Genomic DNA, 25,101 nt, shown 5'->3' on the forward strand with positions numbered 1-25,101 from the left:
GTATAAAATAGAGCATACCTTCTTCCCTTGAAGAATTGTGGCATACTACTAATGAATATGAATGACCAAAATGGGTGGGTGGTTTTCATCAGAGACATTTAGCATTAAAATGTATTCATACTATGCAAAAAGAGAAGCAGATATACACTGGAAGATAATCCTTGGTAAGGAGCAGGGGCGGGCTTCAAAACCCTTCGCTACCGGTTTGCTTGTGGGTGCGCGCAGAAGCTGTGCAAAAGCTTCTGCGCATGTGCAGAAGCATCCAGGCAGGTGGGTGGAGCCTCCCGCCACCGCTGCTACCCACCACTGGTAAGGAGGCTATTTAAGACAAGAAATTTTCCTTCCTTAAAATGAAAGAAGCCTAGAAGTAATGTGTTTTCTGATTCATGTATTTGCAGAAACATGACAGATGATAGATGAAGGTGAGACACACTGTAGGTTAGAAATGAGCCCTGATACGTGAGCCTAAGATAAACATTCAGAAGAAAAAGTCTACTCTGAGTTTCCAAATCAAAGCTGAAGATTAATATGTGGGTTTCAAGGAAAAGCATATGGTGCTGGCACTGGGACATCTGCCACATTATCACAAATCATTACATATTTGTTAGATTGACTCTTTGCACATGTGCCTTGTTGGTCAACAGAGGCACATGAATGCTAAATGAAGTGAATTCTGGCTCTTAACAAAATCCAAAGGATAGTAGTTAGGCAGTGGGCAGTAACCTAACCTTGCATAGCTTCTTCTCCGGTAATATTGAACTGCAACCTAGGGCATACAAAATGTTTGCCAAACCAGTTCTTGAATTCAGCTCATCTGTCTGGAACCCGCATAGCATATCGGACATTAATACAATCAAACGAGTCCAGAGACATTTCACAAAAAGAGTCCTCCACTCCTCTGCTCGCAACAAAATACCTTATGTCACCAGACTTGAAATTTTGGGCTTAGACAACTTGAACTTCGCCGTCTTCAGTATAACCTAAGCATAGTACATAAAATCATCTGCTACAATGTCCTACCAGCCAATGAATACTTCAGCTTCAATCAAAACAATACATGAGCACACAATAGATACAAACACATGGTAAACTGATCTAAACTAGACTGCAGAAAATACGACTTCAGTAACAGAGTGGTCAGCGCCTGTAATGCACTACCTGATTCTGTGGTTTCTTCCCCAAATCCCCAAAACTTTAACCTTAGACTGTCTACTTACACCTCACGCAGTGGTGGAATTCTACCAGTTCGCACCAGTTTGGTAGAACTGATTGTTAAGTAGTTAAGTAGTTAAGCAGTTCGGAGAATCGGTTGTTAAAAGAAATCTCCTTTTGTTTTTTTCCACTTTACAGGGTTAATCCTATAAGGAATTACAACATTCGGTGTTGTTTCCTAGCCTAATTTTTATTGCCCTGCTTACAGAAACTGCTTCTCCAGCAGTAAGCCTAAACTTACTGTCGCTTCTGGTTCCCGAGGTTCTCGGAGGTTTTTTTTTTTTGCTTGACTTTCTTAAAGGGGAAGGGTTGTTTTAAGCTTTTTACACTGCTGTTGGGAGGAAATACTCCCCTGTTGGAGTTCTTCCAGCCAGGGTGCAATGATCAGCACTTTGAAGAAATAATTGAATAACGAAGCAGAAGCTTTTAATGACAAGGAACCAAGATGAGTGACATTCAGCAAGGCTTATTGGCTAGCTAGAAAGATTGACATTCAAACATGAATTTACATACCCTTTCTGACTTTTGGTCTAAAACTGGTTTTTGCTGAAGTTTAATTCTGTGCTTGGTGATCTTTAATCCTGTGTTTAGTGATGAGATAATTTTCCCTATTCAGCTTTGTTTGGAAGGAAAAATGTTAATCTCTGTTCTTGAAAAGAAGCAGCTTCGGAAATCTGACTAGTTCCTGTGTCTACTTGTTCTGGTCATTGGTTTAACAAGCAACAGATACTCTGTTTGCTCCTGTGCTTCATTCTGGAGAGCTTAAATGACCTCTCTGCTAAAGGGTTTCACTTTATGAGCAAGAGTTGGCTGTTGATAGTTATCATTGCATTTTAACTATTTTAATTCCTCAAGGTGCTCTGGTACCCTCCCTGATTTGTAACTCCAGTTTGCAGGTATTTCTAATCTAATGATTGGTATTTAGGGCAGCTTTTTGCAAGCAAAGAAGCTTTTTGTATTTTTGTACAGGTAATCCTTGATTTACAACAGTTACAACAGCACTGGAAAAAGTGATTTATGACCATTTTTCACACTTATGACCATTGCAGCAAACTGTCATTAGGGCAAAGAAGTGATGCCACATGACCACAGCCACCCAGTCACATAAAGCAACGCAGTTGTGAAATGAGTGACACGGTTGTTAAGAATGCTGCAATGGGCATAAATGATGACTGGTCATAAGTACGAGGACAGGTCAAAAGTGCGAGGAACTGTCAGAAATCACTTTTTTCAGCCCTCTGAGTAGTCCCTATACACATAGCCACGGCCACCCGGTCAATTACCACCAAGCCACACCCAGCCAAATAAGCCACGCCCACAGAACCGGTTGTTAAAAAAATTGAATCCCACCACTGACCTCACTCCATTCCTAAGAGGTCTTTAAGGGGCGTGCATAAGCGCACCAGCGTGCCTACAGTTCCTGTCCTAATGTTTTCTTTTATTCATATCCATTTCATGTATTTATAATTATGTTTACACTTGTATCTGTCTTAAAATGCATGCTTGACGAATAATACAAAAAACAATTAGCATTCTGGCTGGAGAATTCTGAGAGTTGAAGTTCACACTTCTTAAAGTTGCTAAGGTTGAGAAACTTTATCCAATATCCAAGGTGGCCAAAAAGTTTTCCATTTTTCTGTACTTTAACACTTAAATTGTATAGTGTTAATGAGCGTATACAGCTGTTTATTGACATACTTGGGTTGGTTTTTTTTTTCAGTGATTCTTGGGAATAACATCTGATCACAGAATTCTGATATTGGAGAAACACTGTCGTAAAATGAGTACTGGGGCTTTTTAAATATCAAAGAACTGAAAAAGGAAGATAAACGCCAGCTATTTGGTGCAATGGATCATAAACATCCAACCTCTGGCTTTTCAAAAAGGCTAGAAGTCAGAGTAATTTGTGATCCTGACTACTGTAGAATAGACAGTTGCCATTTAAGTACATTTCCCCCTCAATGTGCTATATGGTTTTGCATTGTTTGTGGTGGTGTTGCTATCTTGCCTTTTCATATATACACAACTCAAAGCTATGAACATGCCTAATACTCCTGTTTCCTATCAATCAAATATTTATTATAGTCATGGACCAGCATAATACAATTAATAATTATAATTAATAATTTTAACAACTAAATAATATAAACTACACAATTTTTTTTAAAAAAAACATATACATACATACACACACACACACATAAGGGTATGGCTAGCCGATGAGAGCTAAATAACTTGAAATAGATCTATACTAGTCTCCCTTTATTTCTTTATCAGCGAAATATAAATTTGGTATAAAATGGTTTGTTGTGAATGCGACTGCTTGAGGGCTCCTGGATTGGAGCTGAAAGGCGAAAGGGAAGCAGTATGTTCCCTCCCATATTGGGGTAGGCCAGGTGCTTCAATAGAAATATTCTATCAAAAAAAATCTAAAAACACTAAATGGGGTAAAAAAAAACCATAAAAATTAATATGTGGCTAACTAAATTTATTGTAATATGAAATATCCTGCCTTCTATTTTCCACACAATAATAATCTTGTGAAATGAGACTGGCTGAGACAGAATGACTGGCCCATAGTCACCCAGCGGCTTTCATGCCTAGCGTGGGACTAGAATTCAGAGTCTCCTGGGTTTTAGGCCAGCACCTTCACCTCTAATGCTGTTTTATGCTGCTTTAATTCTATGCCACCTAAGAGACTTTGGATTTGGCTTCTTATAAATCTATAAACTTTAAGTAATTTTGCTGAATACAGGTAGTCCTCGACTTACAACATTTCATTTAGTGACTATTCAAAGTTACAAAGTTACAGCACTGGAAAAAGTGACTTATGACCATTGTTCACACTTATGACCATTGCAGCATCCCCATCGTCACGTGATTTACATTTGTATGCTTGCAGACTGGCTCATATTTATGATGGTTGCAGTGACCAGGGGTCATGTGATTATCTTCTGTGAGCTTCTGACAAGCAAAGCCAATGGGGAAACCAGATTCACTTAATAACCGTGTTACTAATTGAACAACCAATAAAATGAGGCAAAAATCACTTAACAAATTTCTCACTTAGGAACATAAATTCTGCGCTCAGTTGTGGAAAGTTGAGGACTGACTTCCTGTATTTGAATTATGTACTCACTAGGAATCAGTTCCCAAAAGATAAATTGGGTAGGTTTTGTGTTATATATTCTCCCGCTAACCTAGCTTTAGGTCCTGACTGAAGCCTTGCAAGCTGGAAGATTTCATACAGTACCTTTGTTTTTCTGACACTATAAAGAAATCCAGAGAGAATAATTTTTTGGCAAAGCCAATGTGCAATCTGTACTATGCAAAATCCAGATAACCTTCCAAATCTCACTTTAGGCACAAAGTAGGAAACTCATAAAAAGTTTCTCCTGGCAGCTTCCTTTTTAAAATTGTTTTAATTGTTTTTGGGGCCTTTTCGGCATTTATGTCAGCTGATAACTTGATGGCCATTTATGAACTTCTGTTTTTAAACAGTTTATTTATTTTATTTTTATTGGTTCAATTTATATGCTGCCCTTCTCCGGAGACTCAGGGCGGCTTACAATGCATTAAGCAATAGCCTTCATACTTTTGTATATACCTGCTTAGTAGAGCTTTTGCCCCCACCCCCAAGCGGTGTTCTTTTTTTTTTTTTTTTAATACAAAGTCAGCTTATTGCCCCCACAATCCGGGTCCTCATTTTACCTACCTCGAAAGGATGGAAGGCTGAGTCAACCTTGAGCCTGGTGAGATTCGAACTTGCAGTAATTGCAGGCAGCTGGTGTTACTTAACAGCACTTAGTCTGCTGAGCCACCAAGTTAAGCAAGATGGAAGACTACTCGAAACTTCAAGGTACATACACCAAATTGGGAAGGTTAAAAAAAAAGATCTGAAAGCCAATAGGAAACTATTTCCTGTACTGTCACTTTGAAATCAACATGTTTATCAAGTCAGGAGTTCAGTCCATTCCAAAACAAAATGTGCTTTTATTTAACCCAGATTAACATTCAACCTAATAGTTGCTTATTAACAAAACATTCATTCCTTTTTATCGAATGAAAAAAGGGTCTTTTTAAGACAGAGGATGGGAGGGTTGGTAGAAGGGAGCATCTGGTAAGTTTGTCTGGTGATTCATGTTTTGAACATCCCATCCTTCCCAAAGAAAACATTTTGTACCAATTAACTCAGGCTGGATTATAATAAAGAGCTGGGGAAGGTGAGATGAATTTACCAATTAGATTATTTAAGGTATGCTATTTAGGACCCCATGTGGTCTGAATCAAAGCCATCTCAAGGGACAATGTATTGGCGAACTGATAGTGGTGGCAGGAGGCTCTGCCCACCTGCCCGGATGTGCATGCACCCACGAGCGAACTGGTAGCAACAGGTTTTGAAACCCGCCCCTGCATTGTATGCACCACAGTATCACTTCTATTTCTGGATTGAAGAAGCTTCCTGGATGAGAAGCAAAACATCTTCAATGAAAAACCAGAAAGTCCTGTTGGCTCTTGAAAAAAGCACCTTTGGGACAACCATGACCTGAATGACTGAGGATCTCAACAGACATTTATTTCTGGACATTTATTTCTGGTGGGATCCTGAAGAGCTGCTAGCAATAGCTTAGTGGTGATGTTGATGTTTGATAGAAATAGTAAGAAAAAGTGATTTTCATATCAACTTCCTTACGGACATAGAAATTTAAGGGCACAAGAAGACAGAACATGTAATAAAATTGAACTAAATAGCAACAACTACCTTAACAAATCAGGGTGATTTAAATCACTAGTCAGGCAGACTTGATTTAATTATTTACATTACAATTTATTCATTAGTCAGGAAGATTGTGTGATTATTACTAGCAACAGTGCAGTCTGGTTTGGTACCTCTTGAATACATATTCTTCCTCTGAGAGAAATGTAATTAAATTTCATTTTTAGTTGGTACATACCGTACAAAGCAATTCTTTAGTCAAATTTTTACAGATTAATTTTCAGGGGGAAATGGAATGATAAACTTAACACTAAGCAAGAAGATACAGTATTTTTCTGCCTTGTAACAAATAAATCCTATTATATCCAGCTTTACCAGACCAGTTTGTCCCCCCCAAAAAAAAAGGGGGGGGGAGGAAAGGTTATCCGCAAAGGGTGACCTTGAAGTGACCTTGAAGTTCTTACAATCCAACTTCCTGCACCAAACAGGAGTCCTTATACCATGCTGGACAAAAGGTTGTCCAATATTTTCTTGAAAATCTTCAATAATGGAGAAGCCATAATTTTGGGATAGACTGAAACATGAACGGGAAAATAGCACTATCATTTAGACTTATATACCAACCCATAATGTTTTATAGCACTCTCTGAGCAGTCACCATATTCCCCCCAAGAATCTGGGTTCTCATTTTATCGACCATAGAAGGATGGAAGGCTGAATCAACCTCAATCTCCATCAAGACTGAACTCCAGACTGTGGGCAGAGTTAGCTTGCAATACTGCATTCTAACCACTGCACCATCAGGGCTCAGAGTTATGTCAGCACATGTTGCTTCTTAGGGGAAAGACATCACAAGAATGATGTTCCACAGAGAAGGACATTGTAGAAACTCCCCTTTGTTGTTGCATTGAATGAAATGCCACATTCATCTTGCAGAATGTTCTTCTTCAATATTCCCCCAACTTTCAACTGAACTGGGCTCATACTTCTAATCCAGCTTTCTTGGTCATCATCCTAGATCTCCTTATGATCCCATCCCATCCCTTCCCATCTCAGGCATTTCCAAACAATCCTAATATCTGTCCTAAAATCATGTTTGAAAAGGACACCTAACTCTAACCCTGATCACATACAGAGACAGTTGTAATGGCATTAGATGGCTCCATCCTCCAAACGGAAATGTGAAAAAAATCAGGTACAGATGAATGAATGATACAGCATATTAGCTGGATAATTCTGGGAAATGAAGTCCACACAACTGAAAGTTGCCAAGGTTAAGGAACACTGAGATAGAGAATGAATAGGTAGCAGTAGAAAAGGTAGCAGGGGAAAATATTAGTTAAGATATCTTACAATAATAACACACTTCAGAAGTTTATTAAAGTGCACAGTATTTTATTTACTTATTCAATTTGTAAGGATGATCATTTCGATAAGTGATTCTGGGCAGTGAACAGTCTTAAAGTAAATGAAAAACAAATTTTCATCATAAATGCAAAACGTAAAATACACAGCAACTGAGGAAATGTCAGACTCAACAGTTGTTAACAGTCAGGGCCCCAGTCCTGACATATTACTATTATTATAGTATTGCCATTATAGTATATGCAATATAAATGGCTGAATAAGAACCAATCTGTAGCATGGAAATGCAATGCAATAGAGATATGCCACCATCATTTATTTTATTTTATTTTACATCACCCTCCTCCCAAAAAGGTTCAGTACACAGAAGAGGGAAAAAAGTCCAAAATACCTGTTTTGTTGGAAAGACGGAATGACACCATTTTGTCAGAAATATTGCAGACGTTCCTGACTGATGCAATGCAGCTGTAATTGGCGTAGTCCTGAGGTCGAAGATTCTTCAACTTCAGAATCTTGGTTTCACCCTGCATCCAGCAGAAGAAAAATTACCATAGGGCCAAGATAATTATTATAATTCAAGAAAGAACATGCAGGATAATACATGAAGGCAATCTATTCTAAAAGGATAGCCATGTTGCAACTTTCTCCAATTTAGCATCTTCCAGATATGTTGATGTCAGATATTGCCTGCATATGATGCACCAGAGACTAGAGGGGTTAAGTCTTTACAGACATCACATGTGACTATATCAGCCAATGAACTCTCTTATTGGACTCTTACCTAGAAACCACTTGGATATCTTCCCTTTTTTTCCCTCTCTCTCTCATCTATATCTCAGTGAGACAACACATGAACTTCTCTCTCCTCTCAACATCTGAGTCATACAGTTAGGGTAAAAAAATGAACAGGACACCCTGTTCATTATCGTATGCATGTATATATTTGTAAATAATAAAAACAACCTTTTGAACCCGAATCTGTATTGACCAAATAACTTCCTCATAGAACCAAATGAGCATGACCATCAATATATATCTGATAGTTGAAACTGCTACTCAAAGCATCTCACACTGCCAAGAGAGTTGAATGCCAACATATCTGGTGGGCCTCAAGTTGTGGGACAATGACCTTAGTGCAGTGTTTTTTTCAAACTGGGCAACTTTTAAGATGGACTTCAACTCTCACACTTTCCCATTATGGCTTGGGAATTCTGGAAGTTGAAGTTCACATATCTTAAAAGTTGTCAAGTTTGAAAAACCTATGTCTTAACCTATCCAATCAAAATATTTATTGGCTCGATTGTTTTATTTCCAAGCAGAGATTATTTTTCTTGTTTGTCTCTAACTGAAGTTTGGGGAAAAGTTTGGGTACTCAAAGGCACATCAGCACTGCAAATGTCCTCCTTTCCTTATTGAGTCCTTTTCCTATTATGTCAATTTCCCTTCTTAAGAAAAAAATGCTGCATTGAATAAGAGAGAGAAAGTTACTGGAGTCAAACAAAGAAGTGGAATTACACATCACATTAAACAATGGTTTGCTTTTACTATGGCTTTTTAACCAAATCATAATATTTTGTTTCACACCTGAGCCTAAACCAGAAATAATCACTTAGAAACACTCAGTCTTTAATCCAAAAGAAAACAAATCACTTAAACAACCCAAAGGAAACAAACCATTTAGTATCTTAATGGAATATGTGAACAAGATGAATATGTGAACAAGATGCTAGTTTCCCTCTTGGATGTCTTATACTTTATAGCAGTTTTTGAGACATTTGATACAGCAGAGGTAGTAAGAAGTATTTATTGTCCACTAAGACTAAATTGGAAACACTTCTAAGGCTGTGCAAATCTCACACGAAAAACTGTGCTTTATATTTGCAATATTTTATGTTAGGTAGCAGTTGATTATATACATTTCCAGAATCCTTGCCCTGAGAAATCCTAGTTCCCAATGTATCTGCTACAGTTAAGAGTTATGGGTATTGATTTCAAACTTCCCAGGCCCAGGAATCACTGTTCTTCAGTGTAATTGTCAGCCTTCTTGCTAACCAATAGTGGAAGCCTTTCATGCCATGATTCAAGGACACTGCTTCTGCTAAACCACTATACTGCAAGAATTTGAAGAAAAGAAAAAAATCTACAGCTACAATATTTAAAATGTGGGCCGTAGGTTCAGCAGAATCAAAAGTCAAACTTTTAATATTTTTTTAATGCATGAATGGGCTGAATGCTTCTTAATTTGGGGCAGGGGATTGATCAATATCTATATATTGTTGTAGAGTATATTGTAGACCACGGGTGTCAAACTTGATTGCATCATGTGATGTATCATGATAGGGTTTTTTGCCTTTGTGGAGCCGGAGTGGGCGTGGCCTGCGCATGAGGCATCCGGTCTGTGGGCCGCCACTTTGACACCTCTGTTGTAGACTGTTACAGAATAGTTTAATATTAGGTTAATTTCTTCTGACCATGACTAATGCTATGCAGAATGGCATCACCCAGGGATGCTATTCAGCAGGTACTGACAAGTTGATGACGGATTTTGGAATCCCGAGAGGTGGCATGTTGCGAGGAGGGGGTTGTGGGGTTTTCTGGGGAAGTTTTTAAATAAGATTTTTAAAGGGTTCTGGGAGTGGGGTGGGTTGTGTGGATTCAGGGGAGAACCCGCGGGAGGGCTGGGTCTGGCGAAGGGTCACGGTATGGCAGGTGCGGGGCTCGGGGTCAAGGAGGGGGCTATAGCTCATACCGATGAGGGCTTTTCCATCAGTACTGTGGGTGGGAGGCGCAGATTTGGTGGGAGCAGGGGTCTTATCTGGTGGTGGGGGCGTGCACTTGCTGTCTTCGAGCAGTGGCGCGCTCCGGCCGCCAATGCTCTTCCCCTTCCCCAGGTTGCATAGACCCTCAGGGCCCGGGCCTTCGTTTGATGTTATGCAATGCCAGGTCCGTGGTAAATAAAGCCCTCCTCATTTGTGATCTTGTTCAGAAGGGGTGTGTGGACCTGGTGGGGATTACGGACACCTGGTTGGGTGAAGAGGGGGGGGTCCCCCTCGTTGAAATGTGCCTACCAGGCTTCCGCACATTCCATCGACCGAGGTCGCAGCGGAGGGGCGGGGGGTGGTGGCAGTTCTTGTAAAGGAAGGACTTGCTCTGAGGGAGACCACTGTACCTCAGATAGCCGGGTGTGAGTCCCTGTTTGTGAAGTGGGGTCATAGGACACAGATGGGCCTGCTGATTGCGTACCTGGCTCCCTGCCGTGTGACGGCGGCCCTGCCCGAACTGCTCAATGTTATTGCCGGGGTGGCGGTTGATACCCCCAGGCTCTTGGTCATGGGGGACTTCAACTTGCCATCCGTTGGGGAAACATCTGAGGCAGCTCGGGAGTTCATGGCTTCCATGACGGCCATGGACCTGACCCAGTTAGTTCATGGCCCTACTCACATGGGGGCACACACCTTGGACTTGTTTTTTGTCTCTGGTCAGTGGGTGAATGATCTATATATAGGGGATATAGTTATTGAGCCCTTGTCATGGTCAGATCATTCTCTCCTCCGGCTTGACTTTCTAACTGCTACACCCCGCCGCAGGGAGGCTGAACCAATAAGGTGGTTCCACCCCAGGCGCCTGATGGATCCTGACAGGTTCCAGATGGAGCTTGGGCCATTCCCCGAGGCTCTGGCTCACAGCCCGACGAAAGACCTGGTGGCTGCCTGGGATAGGGCGGCCGCTGGGGCTTTGGACCATGTCATGCCTTTGCGGCCTCTGACCCAGCATCGCACTCACTTGGCTCCTTGGTTTTCCGAGGAACTGAGGGAAATGAAGCGCCAGAAAAGACGCCTGGAGAGCTGTTGGAGGGCCAGCCATTCCGAATTCGATCGGACACTGGTGAGGTCTCATATTAAGACCTACCTATGGTGATAAAAATGGCAAAATTTAATTATTTTTCCACTCTTATCGCGTCTGCAGATAACCGCCCAACCGCCCTGTTTAGGGTGACCCGCTCCCTCCTCCATCTGGGAGCGCGGGAAGACCCCTTGCAGGGTTGAGCTGAGGATTTTGTGCAGTATCTGCATGACAAAATCGCTCAAATTTGGGAAGGCTTGGACTCTGACTGGGTGGATCCAGACAGGATGATGGAGGCAGATCCTGAGAATATTATCTGGGAGGAGTTTGACTCTGTGGCTCCCGAGGACATGGATAGGATTCTGGGGAGGCTTAGCACAGCCACATGTTTATTGGACCCGTGTCCCTCCTGGTTGGTGCTGGCTTCCCGGGAGGTTACATGAGGCTGGCTCCAGAGGATCATTAATGCTTTGTTGAGTGAGGGTTTCTTGCCTCCCGCCTTGAAAGAGGCGGTGGTGAGGCCCCTCCTCAAGAAGCCTTCTCTGGATATGGCTGTTTTGGCGAATTACCGTCCAGACTCCAACCTTCGCTTTGTGTCGAAGGTTATTGAGAGTGTGGTTGCGTGACAACTTCCCCAGCACCTGGATGACACTGTCTATCTAGACCCGTTCCAGTCCGGTTTCAGGCCTGGGTGCAGCACGGAAACGGCATTGGTCGCATTGGTTGATGATCTCTGAAGGACTCGGGACAGGGGTTGTTCCTTTGTCCTGGTCCTATTAGATCTCTCAGTGGCTTTTGATACCATCGACCATGGTATCATGCTGCGCCGGCTGGAGGGGCTGGCGGCTGGGGGCACCGTATTACGGTGGTTCTCCTCCTTTCTCTCTGACCGGTCACAGTCTGTGTTGGCAGGGGGGCAGAGGTCGTCCTCGAGGCGCCTTATGTGGGGGGTGCTGCAGGGGTCGGTCCTCTTGCCCCTTCTGTTCAACATTTATGGGAAGCCACTGGGTGAGATCATCCGTGGTTTTGGGGTGCAGTTCCATCAGTATGCTGATGACACTCAGCTGTACATCTCCACCCCAGGCCACCCCAATGATGCCCTTGAAGTGATGTCCCGGTGCCTGGAGGCCATGCGGGTCTGGATGGGGAGAAACAGACTCCGACTCAACCCCTCCAAGACTGAGTGACTGTGGTTCTGGCGTCCCGATATAGCCAGCTGGTGCCATTGCTGGCTATTGGGGGCGAGTCATTGGCCCCCATGGAGAGGGCTTGCAACTTGGATGTCCTCCTGGACTCGCAGCTGTCTTTAGAAGAGCATATGACGGCCGTGGCCAGGGGGGCCAGGACGGCTGTGGCCAGGTTCGCCTGATCTGCCAGTTGCGTCCCTTTCTGGATCGGGACTCCCTGCGCATAGTCACTCATGCCCTCGTCACTTCCCGACTGGACTACTGCAATGCTCTCTACATGGGGCTCCCTTGAAGAGCATCCGGAGGCTCCAGCTGGTCCAAAATGCTGCCACATGGGTGATTATGGGAGCGGCGGGGCACTCCCATGTAACTCCTCTCCTGCGCGAGCTGCATTGGATCCCAGTGGTCTTCTGGGTGCGATTCAAGGTGTTGGTTAACATCTTTAAAGCGCTCCATGGCTTAGGACCTGGGTACTTTCGGAACCGCCTTCTGCTACCAACAGCCTCCCACCGGCCAGTACGGTCCCACAGGGCGGGGCTCCTCGGGATGCTGTCGGTCAGACAATGTTGACTGGCGACCCCCTGGGGAAGAGCCTTCTCAGTGGGGGCTCCTGCCCTCTGGAACAAGCTGCCCCCGGAGATACGGAGGATCCTGGACTTGCGCACCTTCCGCAGTGCCCTGAAGACATGTTATTCCAGCAAGCCGGGCTAGCCTAATTTTAACAGTTTTAAATTTTAAATTGGATTTTAATGGGATGTTTTAAATTATGGGCCAAAGTATTTAATCTGGTTTTAAATTGTTTTTAATTTTTATATTTATGTATTTGATCTTGGCTGTTTACCGCCCTGAGTCCTTTGGGGGAAGGGTGGTATATAAATATAATAAATAAATAAATAAATAAATAAATAAATAAATAAATAAATAAATAAATAAATAAGTTCTGGAGAACCGGTAGCGGAAATTTTGAGTAGTTTGGAGAACTGGCAAATACCACCTCTGTCTGGCCCCGGAGTGGGGTGGGAATGGAGATTTTGCAATATCCTTCCCCCGGAGTGGTGTGGGCATGGAGATTGTGCAATATCTTTCCCCCAGAGTGGGGTGGAAATGGAGATTTTGCAGTATCCTTCCCCTGCCATGCCCACCAAGCCACACCATGTCCAGCAAGCCACACCCATAGAACCGGTAGGGAAAAAAAAGAATTCTACCACTCACTTCATCCCAACATATATGATACCAGAGAAAGAAGCTATAAGGTCTTTGTGTGTAGCTTGAAAACTAAAAGCTACCAGAGAAATTCTACTGAGGGAGCAAAAGACACCTGAGGTATGTGTTGCAAAAGGGCACTTTAATGACCAAAAAGAAGTGATAAAACCCCTTTTCTCAATATAAAGTGAGTTTATCAGTGTTTTAAAAAATACTTTCAAGAAGATGGAAGATGGAAGTTATCTCAGATTGTGAGTACAGATGTACAATGTAATGTACCATTCTGGAAGATAGGAAGATAGGAGTTGTTGTTCAGGAAATTGTACTTGTCGTTGTTCAGGAAGACAGGAGTGTTTTGTTTTGTTTTTTGTTTGTTTAAAATACCATATTTTTTCAGAGTATAAGATGCACCTTTTTCCCCCCTAAAAGGGGGTGAAAATTTAGGTGTGTCTTATACACCGAATGTAGCCCCGCCTACCCACTGGCCCCCCACCCTTTGGCCTCTGCCTCCCAGCAGCTATTTCCTTGCAGCAAGCAGCAAGAAGAAACAGCTGGTTTCAGCTTCAGCACAGCCTAATTAGCACAAGTTGATTGAATTGGCCTCCCAACTCTCAGCTGTTTTGTGGGGGCCTCTGCTGCTTGCTGCAAGGAGATAAATTGCTGGAACAGATTTTTTTTCCCTTGTGCTAATCAAGCTATGCTGAAAATGAAAATGAAAGTAAAGCAGGCTGTTTGTTGTTTGCTGTAAAGAGGCAAAATTGCTGGGAGGCAGAGGTAGATTTCTTTTTCTTGTTTTCGTCACCAAAAAAGGTAGGTGCATCTTATAAGCTGGTGCATTTTATACTACGAAAATACGGTATAACAAGCTATAATGAGATCTAGAGGAGAATCTAGAAATGGCATGAAGTTGAAGCCAGAATATTTATTTAGTTGGCCGAAAGAATGATGTTGCTCTATTCTTATATTGAGATTTTTTTGTACTCAGAACAAGGTTACAGCACAGGATATGTGCAGGCCGGTAAAAACCAAGATCTTTTTAATGCTTGCATTAGAAGGGAAGTAATTCACTTCACTGGGCTTTTTAATGCTTTTTTATTTTCTTCCTTTTAATCCACAGAAACAATCTGTATTCATTTATATTTGTAAATTGCCCTGGACACACTGTCCCCTGATTTATGTACCTTTTAATATAAAATGCCTGGGAATTTGTTTTAAATGCAAATTTCCTCCACAATCATTCCAATCTAACACTAATTTTTCCAGTGTAGGCTTTTAAAATGAACACTTCCCTGATGTAAGCTCTTTTTTTTTTTTTTTTTTTGTACAGTAATGTAGCTACCACTGTCTGCACAAAAGGTTTAGTAGGTTTTTGATTAGGAGGAAAGACAAACACAAATTGTCACCTGATGTTAGTATCCAGGCAATTCAAAATCTGCTAACACAATCAGTCTGGGTTAATTTCGCAAGTTTGATTTCAGCCTCAAGTCACATACAGCTCAATACAAATCCCAGATTCCAAGATATGGTCATTTAATTTCACTTGGATATTAATCTTTTAAGCAGAGGAATTATCGATCCAATTTCTTAGCACTAACCAACCCCCCCCCCTACCCATCCTGCAAGCTTTTAAAATGGGGTGTGATTTTGGTGAATCCAGGTAAGGTAACTCTGAAGTCATAGAGAGTGAGTTGAGCGCCCATTTTAAATTTTAAAGGGACATGGTAACTCAGTGGCTAAGGTGCTGAACTTGTCGATCGAAAGGTCAGCAGTTCAGTGGTTCGAATCCCTAGTGCCGCATAATGGGCTGAGTTCCCGTTACTTGTCCCAGCTTCTGCCAACCAAGCAGTTTGAAAGCACGTAAAAATTGCAAGTAGAAAAATAGGGACCACCTTTGGTGGAAAGTGCGCCTTTGGCGTTTAGTCATGCCCATGACCATGGAGACGTCTTCGGACAGTGCTGGCTCTTCGGCTTTGAAATGGAGATGAGCACCGCCCCCTAGAGTCAGGAACAACTAGCACATATGTGCAAGGGGAACCTTTATCTTTAGTGTTTGGAGGACCTGTGCCTGTTTCTTGGCTGTTCTGGTGCACCAATTCACTTTAGGCTGGGGGTGTGTATGATCACCGACAGGGTGGATTTGATTTAAATCACAATTTAAATCATGATTTAAATCACTAGTAAAAAGGCTTGATTTAAAGCAACTCGATTTAAATCATAATTTTTAAAGAGCAACTGTCATCTCTGCTACTCCTTTGATCCACTGTTGACTCACCGATAGTCCCAGTGTTGCAGAATATACAGCCTCATGCTACATAATTAAGCTCCATTTCATGCTGAATAAACTAAATTATTTATGTATCTTAAATAGAAAACTATCTTACAATAGATTTTTACCCCAAAAGTTTTTTATTAAAATAAATTCGATAAAAATAAAAAAAAAATCCGATTTAAATCAAAAAAATCTGATTTAAATAAAAAAAATCTGATTTTTTTGATTTTTTTAAAAAAATCATTGATTTTTATCCACCCTGATCACCGAGTAGGAAAAGGAGAATCTGGTCCTCTTGAGATAGAATTGGCAGGAAGGAACGATGTTCATAAGATAAGTTGTGCTCTGACACTGTAGAAAGGAATTGGGAGATGGAAAGGTATTTTACAGGGAAGTTCTCTTTTTTTCTGTTTGATCCCTGGGAGGAGAAAGTCTGATGTAGACCCGAGCAGGTGAGTCAGTGCTAGAAATTGTATCTTCCTCAGTAGACACAGATTCTTTCGTATGCCACTGCTTTCTCAGCCAACTACAATGCAGCTGTGACCACAATGTTTGGACACAATGGAGCTATGGCTGTACAAGAGGAAATCAGCAGGGGCACAGGCAAAGAAAAGGCAGAAGCAAGCCATCCAGGTCACATCAAATCAATTTTATTGACTTATGCATGTGCTTTGTGCTCTGAAATGTACAAGGCTGCTTTGAAGATTCAATATACATTGCTTGTTGCATCTTTGGAAGGAGGCCAGGCTGAAGTAGAGTTTGAACCACGGATAGTAGTCCTTGACATAGAACCATTCATTTAGCGACAGTTTGAAGCTACGGCAAAGCTGAAAAAAGTCACTTACAACCTGTTCTAACACTTTACAACCGTAACTGCATTCCAAACAGTCACACAATCAAAATGTGGGCGCTTGGCAACTAGCATCTATTTACAAAAGTTGCAGCATGCCAGATGATTGGCATTTGCAAGTTTCCCAGTTGGCTTCCAACAAGCAAAGTTGATGGAGGAAGCTGTATTTGCTTCACGGTCACATGCTTCACTTAACAATTGCAATAAGTTGCTAACCAACCATGGGAAAAAGGTCATAAAATCAAATATGACTCACTTAACGACCACCTTGCTTAGCAATGGAAATTCTAATCCCAATTGTGTATGTAAATTGAGGACTACCTGTAATCTGAAGTTGCAGAAATCAAGGTGTTCTAATTTAAAGATGGTTTCCTAGGTAGGTCAACTTACTTTTAGACAGAGTGTTCAACACCAGGCAAGGTTTGCCGATTGTTGCTCCTGTGCTCCCTCTCTTTACCATAGGAAAGCTTTCCCGAGACAGTGATTTCTATCATATGTCATCAAACACAAAGAGCCATTTTTAATAAAGTGAAATAAGTCAAATTAATCCCCAAATATGAAGGCATTTGAAAGTACATGCAAGTTCAAAATTTGAGGTTCATTTGTTGGACCAAGAGAAGGCAACATGATGTCCATGAGAAAACAGCACTCTCAAAAGGAGCACATCATTTGTCATGCTGCAAGATAAAACACTATCTTTTTAGAGTATAACAAGGTAAAGAATGCCAGTAGGACATGGCATCTAGAATCCTTTCCAAGCCCTTAATAATAGTTCTACTGACAACTTGCAAAGCTTTCCAAAACATCCACACTGGGTCATTTGACCAAGAGAGATAACCAAGCAGTTAGTTGTATTCCAAGCCATTAACTATTCCTGAACAATTATCCTGATGATGGAGCAGGAGGTGACACAGAGAGAGCCCTAAGATGTTAACAATTGAAAGATGAACCTAGGGTTTGCTATACTGCAAATGTATCCCCAACTCTGAAAATAGGCTAACAGAGGTAAGATGGAGCGGTGGCAAGCATGTAAGGAGATGAATTGGGGGTGGGTGGGATAATATATTGCCTCATATTCTTCAGGGCATAGGCTTGGGTAATTGAGGGATGGCTTATCTCTCAAAGTTTCTGCCCAACCAGTTTGATTTGGCAGGGTTGGTGCATCCCATGGGCCACCATCTAAATAATGCCATCTATTGGGTTCCCAGAAGTGTGCCTTCTTTGTGGCAGCATCTGCCCTCTCGAATTAAGTCATTCCCCTTTTAAGATTTGAATATCTCCCACCCTGCTGGTATCTAGAAGGACCTTAAAAACCTGGCTCTTCATGTAGGCCTTTGGTGAGGGCAATTGATATTGTTTTTCTTTCTTTTTCCCCTGCTCTGGGTTTGTTTTCTTTTCCTTTGTATTTTTTTCCTTCCACTGTTTTTGTATTGTTCTTTGTTTTTAACTATCTGTAATAATTGTAAACTGTCCAGAGTTGCTAATGATGTGATAGCATATACATTTAATAAAGTATTATAGTTACACAATTAGTATCTTTTCACAACAATGTGAAGTCACGGCTGAGAATCTTAATATATGAGCGTAATGTATGTGTGATCCAAGCAGTGTGGCCTTTTGCAATTGACACATAGACATTTTGTCCATGTGCCAATTTTTTAATGCTATCCAATATTTTTTGGCATGGTGCCCAATGTGCTGAGAAATTGGAGCATTTCATGGAGGATAGCAGCCATGAAGGAACTGAGCACATTTAGCATGAGGAAACAACCATGGGGAGCCATAGCTGTCTTCAAGCATTAGAAGGTCTGTCATGTAGAAGATGGAGTAGAATTGATCGGGTGGTTTATGAAATAAAGACAAGAAACTATGGATTTAAATTACAAGGAAATAGATTTTAATTAGGCAGCAAGAAAAAAAGTTCCTAATGATAAGAGCTATTCAATAATGGAACAGACTGCCTTGGGAAGTGGTTGGCTCTCCTTCACAGGAAGTGTTTAAATAGAAGCCAGAGAAGCTATCTGTAGGGAATGCTTTAGTAGTAAATTCTGCTTAGTTCAAAGCAGGGGTGAAATCCAGCAGGTTCTGACAGATTCTGGAGAACCGGTAGCGAAAATTTTGAGTAGTTCGGAGAACCAGTAGCAGAAATTTTGAGTAGTTCAGAGAACCGGCAAATGCCACCTCTGGCTGGCCCCAGAGTGGGGTGGGAATGGAGATTGTGCAATACCCTTCCCCCAGGAGTGGGGAGGGAATGGAGATTTTGCAGTATCCTTCCCCTGCCACGCCCACCAAGCCACACCCACAGAACCGGTAGTAAAAAAAAATGAATTTCACCACTGGTTCAGAGCATTAGGTCACATGATCTGCAAGATCCCTTTCAATATACTCTTGATCCTATGAAATGTGAGAAGTTATCGTAGGAAGATTGTTGACTACCATAGATATGATTGCATAATCAAGGAGGTAGAATAATTGCGGACATTCCTCAGTATGATAAGGGCAAGCATTCCAGAACCCTCTTATAAGAATTCCACCAGTGGTTTGGTCTTTTTTACCACCATGAATGAGAATGGTTAAAATCAAAATGCAAAATAACGTTTTGGCATAGCACTTGTTGAAATCAATACATTTGAACATGAAATATTTTAATTTACAGTGAGAAATTATCAACTGTATTGGCAGGATTGGGACCAGATTAGACAATAATCATGTTACCCACCCCCAACTCCCCCAATAATTTTCATAATCATTCCATATTGTAATTGCAGTGCTCAATTATGAGATTGCATTAGCTGTGTTTATGCTAATTAAGCCATTAGGCATAATAAGTCTAATTACTCAAATTGGCTGAAAAATATTTTAATAAATGGTGGAAATTTTCACAGTGTGGATTGAATTTAAACTGGGGGATCAGCTCTAATTTTACTTTGGAATTGGCTGGCCTTTTTGCTCCCTCTGTATGCTAGCAGTTTGTGGAATTGTATTGCACCACTGAGATGTGAAACTAAATAGTTTTGAATTGAATAGCTCCTATTCCTAGAAGAATACATCACATTAGTCGCAGGGCCAAACAAAATTGTTTCTACCCAGTTTGTTTTGCTTTGGAATGCACTCATTAATAAGACAATTTTCCTCTATTTTCAAGGTACTTAAAAATAAATGTACAAGCATTACATTTAAATAATATTTTGACTATTATTGTTACTTCTTTTTCAAAATATTAATTTCAAAGCATGCTATATCTCATAAAGCAAACCTTATTTTATGAATGGAGAATAAGACACTGCATATAGTGTCTCATTTTCAAACTATTTTTTCATTCCAGTAGGTGCTGATCCATTGATCTATTGGATTTTGTTCAAATTTAATTTTCAATTGACCCTTGATTCTTCAGTGTCCTAAAGCCACAGAACTCATGGCCTGGTCATTCTAGTGGATATAATAAATTCTTGACCCCATTCATAACCTCAATTGAATGAGATTTTATATGCCTGGATTACATGGCATAGTAGTTGCTGATTCTTACAGATATATTATTATTGTGGCTCACACAATCAGACAGATGTTGAGATGTTGGCTTTGGCATTTTATCACCTATTGAGTTTTTCCTAAAAACCCAAGATAAGTAGATTATGTATATGATTACTATATACATAACAAAGTGAAATCACCACTGCCAGTTCTTTAGCTTTTGATGGCCTTAGTACAAATCGAGTTCTTTCCAAGAACATAGAGTGTCCTAATATACAGTATGAGCATGGTATATGTTCAGATCCAAGCAGTGTAGTATTCTATAATTGATAGATGGAAATGTTGTCATTCTGATCTTCTCCAATTCTTTTGTATTCTACTATCCCTGGGTATTGGCACAATTATCCACACTTTGATTGTTTCAACGACAATTTAAATCTGATGTGCTATGAGCCAAGACTTCACCAGTTTTCATTCCAAAATCCCACATTTTAACCCGCTTATTTTCAACTACTTTTTCAACTCTTATGTTCCCACCAATTTTTCATTATGGCACTTGATATTTGTATAGATGTTCCAGTGAATTATTTTGGAGACCATTGCATTGTTGTTTATAATCAGTTTGTGCAATCTTCTTGCATGAGCTGTATATGATCTACTGTTTCTTCAGCTTCTTTGGACAATCTGCACTTTGATGATTTTTCAATTCAGTCCTTGATTGCATTAATTTGAATAGCTTGCTCTTGACAGCCAACGTTTTCTTTTCTTTTTTCTTTTAAATGTTCCAGTTATAAGCCATTGCTTATAAGGTTAAAATCTTATCCACCTCCCTGACAAAGCTTTGTGGAAATTTAGTATGTAATGCTTTTCCTTGCCAACATTCGGTTTCTGTTTTCATTGCATTATTTTGATATTCATGTTTTGTCTCCTGTACATTCAATAAACTTCATTTATTCCAATTGTTCCATTTAATCAAATTATTATGGTTGGTCACAAAATCAGCCAGAAGTTTAGATTTTTATCCATCTAATTAATCTTTCCCAAGGAACCCAGATAGGCAGATGTTGTTGTTTAATGGTGTTATTTAATTGTATGGTATTGTCAGCCTTGTGAGGTAGATCAGACAGGAAACATAGAATATTAGATAAGAGGGACTATTTCTACTTTATTGTTACATTTATTGTAAGATGACATTAACAGAACCTTGCAAGTCTGAAAGTACATTTCACCCCATCACCTTTACAGACCAAGAAACAAGAGGGGGTCCCTTCTGAAATGTTTGCCACTCCTATATTCCTTTTGTGAGTTAACTGTTCCCTGGTTGTGGCTCTCCACCCTCCCCTGCCCATCTCCCAAAGTCATTCTCACATACCATTACAGAAATGGGACTTGATTCTTTCTACCAGCTTTATACAAAACCATGGATGTATATTTGTTGGATGTCCTCTATATCCATAGGATGGTAACATAGTCCAGCCCACATTTTGCCACCATTGCTATCAGGTTCTCCTGAGGTTGGTAAAATGAGGATCCAGATTGTTGGGGGCAATATGCTGACTTTGTAAACTGCTTAGAGAGGGATGTAAAGCACTGTGATGCGGTATATAAGTAAGTGCTATTGCTATTGCTATTCTCAACAGTCTCATTCTGCAAGATTCAGTATTAAAGCATAGACTGATTTTTACAATGTGCAACTCAGAATAAACAGAGTCACTCTGTGTGATTAGGGTACTCTCTTCCATGTTGCTCTTTCTCTCTCTTTTTTTTTCTATCAACTATCTATCTATCTATCTATCTATCTATCTATCTATCTACCTACCTACCTACCTACCTACCTACCTACCTATCCATCCATCCATCCATCCATCCATCCATCCATCCATCCATCCATCCAGTGGTGGGTTTCACTTACTTTTGCTACTGGTTCGCTCGCACGTGCGTGCTCACTATGCTCATGCATGTGTCACTTCTGGGCATGCACAGAACATATTTGATGATGTCCGGGCAGATGGGCGGAGCCTCCCGCTGCCGCTACTGCTGGTTCACTAGAACCAGGGTGAACCGGTAGCAACCCACCACTGTATCTATCTATCTATCCATCTATCTATCTATCTATCTATCTATCTATCTATCTATCTATCTATCTATCATCTATCTATCTATCATCATCTTTATCTCTATCATCTCTATCTCTGCCTTCGATCTCTACCTATCTTCTACCTATCTCTATATCATTTCCTCTAAATTTAAGATAATTTTGCAACTGAATGCGAGAAAGGTTTTATAAAATCTTTAACTGCTTTGTTCTAAATGCAAGGTATATACCACTGAGATTTAAGGCAACCTATACAGGAATACGTGGGAAATGCAAGTCTAATTCCTAAACCTTTATTTACACCTTGTCCTTTTTATAAACATCTATTCTATCTTCTACTTGCCTAGAGAAAGAGAGAGAGAGACACTAATTCAAGCTGACCTTTGGTAAATATAGAAAGGTTAGTGATAAGCCTTCAGTTATCAACATGGCAACTTGATTTGTTCATTAAATTCAAAGCAGAAAATGAATCCCAGGCAGCAACCTGAAAACCAAACACTTTGCAAAATGGAATCTAATTTAATGTGACACATCATATAACCCAGCGAGAACTTATCTAATAAAGGAGATAATAATAAGCATTTCCGTATCATGGCATTATTAGGCAAGGAATGCTGGCTCACAAGGAGCCCTTCAGTTTTAATTAAACGCTCACGAAGAATCGGTTGGCCTATTTGCATCCATTTCCACAACAACAACAAGAAAATTGCAACATGGCAGTGAAATATTAAGTTAAAACTCAATCCCTATGACTTTTAAATCCCTATGATTGAGCTCAATCCCTATGACAAACCACCTGACTAGGTGGCTCAGTGGCTAAGACACTGAGCTTGTCGATCAGAAAGGTCGGCATTTCGGCGGTTCAAATCTCTAGTACAGGTCTCCTCTGTGAACAGGGGGTTAGATTAGATGAACTCCAAGGTCCCTTCCAAATACTGTTACTGTTACCTGATTGGTAACCTGACCCAAATCATGATTCAGGCTGACCATAGCCTAACTATAGTTAGCGGGAGTGGCGCCTTGCCTCTTTTAACTTTGGTTGTGTAGACTGGGCTAATCAAATCCATTGGACTATATTTGACAGGAAAGTTTCATCAGGCTGGAACCTTGGACAAGAAAAGATCTGGGTCCTTCAAATGTTATATTGGACTTTTCACAACCTAAGATTCATGTCTATCACATAAGAATCTCTCACCAGAATCTCTTGAAAGTGCTTCAACGCAGTTAATTAGGAAGATCCATTAGCCCACCAGCCCATCCCTTCTGTTGAAAATAATACCAAACAAAAATGCCATTCTTAGGATAAACAACCTAGATGAGCAACTTGTTTTGATCATGGTGTCTTTGATGCCTCAAATAAAGACATAAGGACAACCTCTCTTTCCTCAGTTACTCTCCTCTAAAGACTGGTAGTCATAGATATATATACTCTTTCTAATTGTGAAAGCAGAATGTTGCCATGATGTGGTGGTGCGGTGGTTAGAATGCAGCATTGCAGGCTAACTCTGCTGACTGCCAAGAGTTCGATCCCAGCTCAAGATTGACTCAGCCACAGCCTCAGACATAAAATACACATACTTATACATCTGACACCCATACTCACCTATTGTGCTATTTTCTTTCAGAGTAAGCAACATAATTTAAAGTGCAAAAAAAAAAGATAAAAAAAATACTAAACCAAAGAAACTAAAGAAATAAGAAAAATAGGAATATGTCAACCTCTGGTTTGTGCCAGTAGAATTCAGTATTTATCTACTCACATTTGCATGCTTTCAAACAGCTAGGTGGTCAGGAGTTGGAGCAAGGATGGGAGATCTCCCCATCCTGGGGCGCTCAGATCTCGAACCCAGGCTGTCAGTTTTCCAGCTGGCAAGCTCAGCATCTTTAACAACTGAGACATCATGCTCCCTAACATTTAATTAAAAGTAAAGGTTCCCCTCGCACATATGTGCTAGTTGATCCTGACTCTAGGGGGCAGTGCTCATCTCCGTTTCAAAGCCGAAGAGCCAGCGCTGTCCAAAGACATCTCCGTGGTCATCTGGCCAACATGACTAAATGGCAAAGGTGCATGGAACACTGTTACTTTCCCACCAAAGGTGGTCCCTATTTTTCTACTTGCATTTTTTTACATGCTTTCAAACTGCTAGGTTGGCAAAAGCTGGGACAAGTAACGGGAGCTCACCCCGTTATGCAGCACTAGGGATTCGAACCACTGAACTGCCGACCTTTCGATCCACAAGCTCAGCATCTTAGCCACTGAGCCACCACGTCCCTTTTAATATTTAATTAATTGCTGTTAATTATTAACTAACAGCAATTGTTAACTAACAATTCAACTGAATGGCTATATGAGAAGTTGCTTTAAGCCCTTCAAAATGGCATTGTGTTTATGAGTACTGAGCTTCTGATCCTTTCCATTGCATTTTCATTTTCTCTTCCTTTCTCTACTATGTTTATTTTTTTTCTTGGAAGTCTTCATATGGTCCTATTTAAGATAAGTATTATTTTAAAAGTTCATGAAATCTGGGTGCTTGGCAACTGACATGTATTTATGATAGTTACAACATCCTGAAGTCCTGTCATTGCTATCTGCAACCTTTCCAGGGGGCTTCTGTCAAGCAAAGCCAATGGAGGAAGCTGATTTCACTTAAATGTGTGATTCACTTAATGACCATGGAAAAATATGGTAGTAAAATTGGACTTACCTAACAACCTCATCATTTAGCAATGGAAGTTCTGGTCCCAATTTTTGTAATGATGCCAAGGAGTATTTTGATAAGATACTGTTAGGGAATGGCTATTGCCTAACTGGTTGGGTTGGCAATATATATAAACCATCAATGCATGTTTGCAGTCAAAATGTAATGTATAGTGTTAAGACTGTAATGC

At 40.7% G+C, this 25,101-nt stretch overlaps 1 protein-coding gene across 3 annotated transcripts in view; it reads right to left on the reverse strand.

Moving 5' to 3' along the window:
* MDGA2 (MAM domain containing glycosylphosphatidylinositol anchor 2) overlaps window positions 1-25,101 on the reverse strand; it is a 601,160-nt gene that overhangs the window by 275,359 nt on the left and 300,700 nt on the right. For all 3 annotated transcript variants that reach the window (XM_034433316.2, XM_034433314.2, XM_060693980.2), the window contains exon 5: window positions 7,686-7,818. In XM_034433316.2, coding sequence (XP_034289207.2) covers window positions 7,686-7,818 — 133 coding nt within the window. The remainder of the gene's footprint in view (window positions 1-7,685; window positions 7,819-25,101) is intronic.

Source organism: Pantherophis guttatus, chromosome 1 (genome assembly GCF_059756535.1).
Source record: "Pantherophis guttatus breed Tessera chromosome 1, ASM5975653v1, whole genome shotgun sequence".
In the NCBI taxonomy this organism is placed as follows: domain Eukaryota; kingdom Metazoa; phylum Chordata; class Lepidosauria; order Squamata; family Colubridae; genus Pantherophis; species Pantherophis guttatus.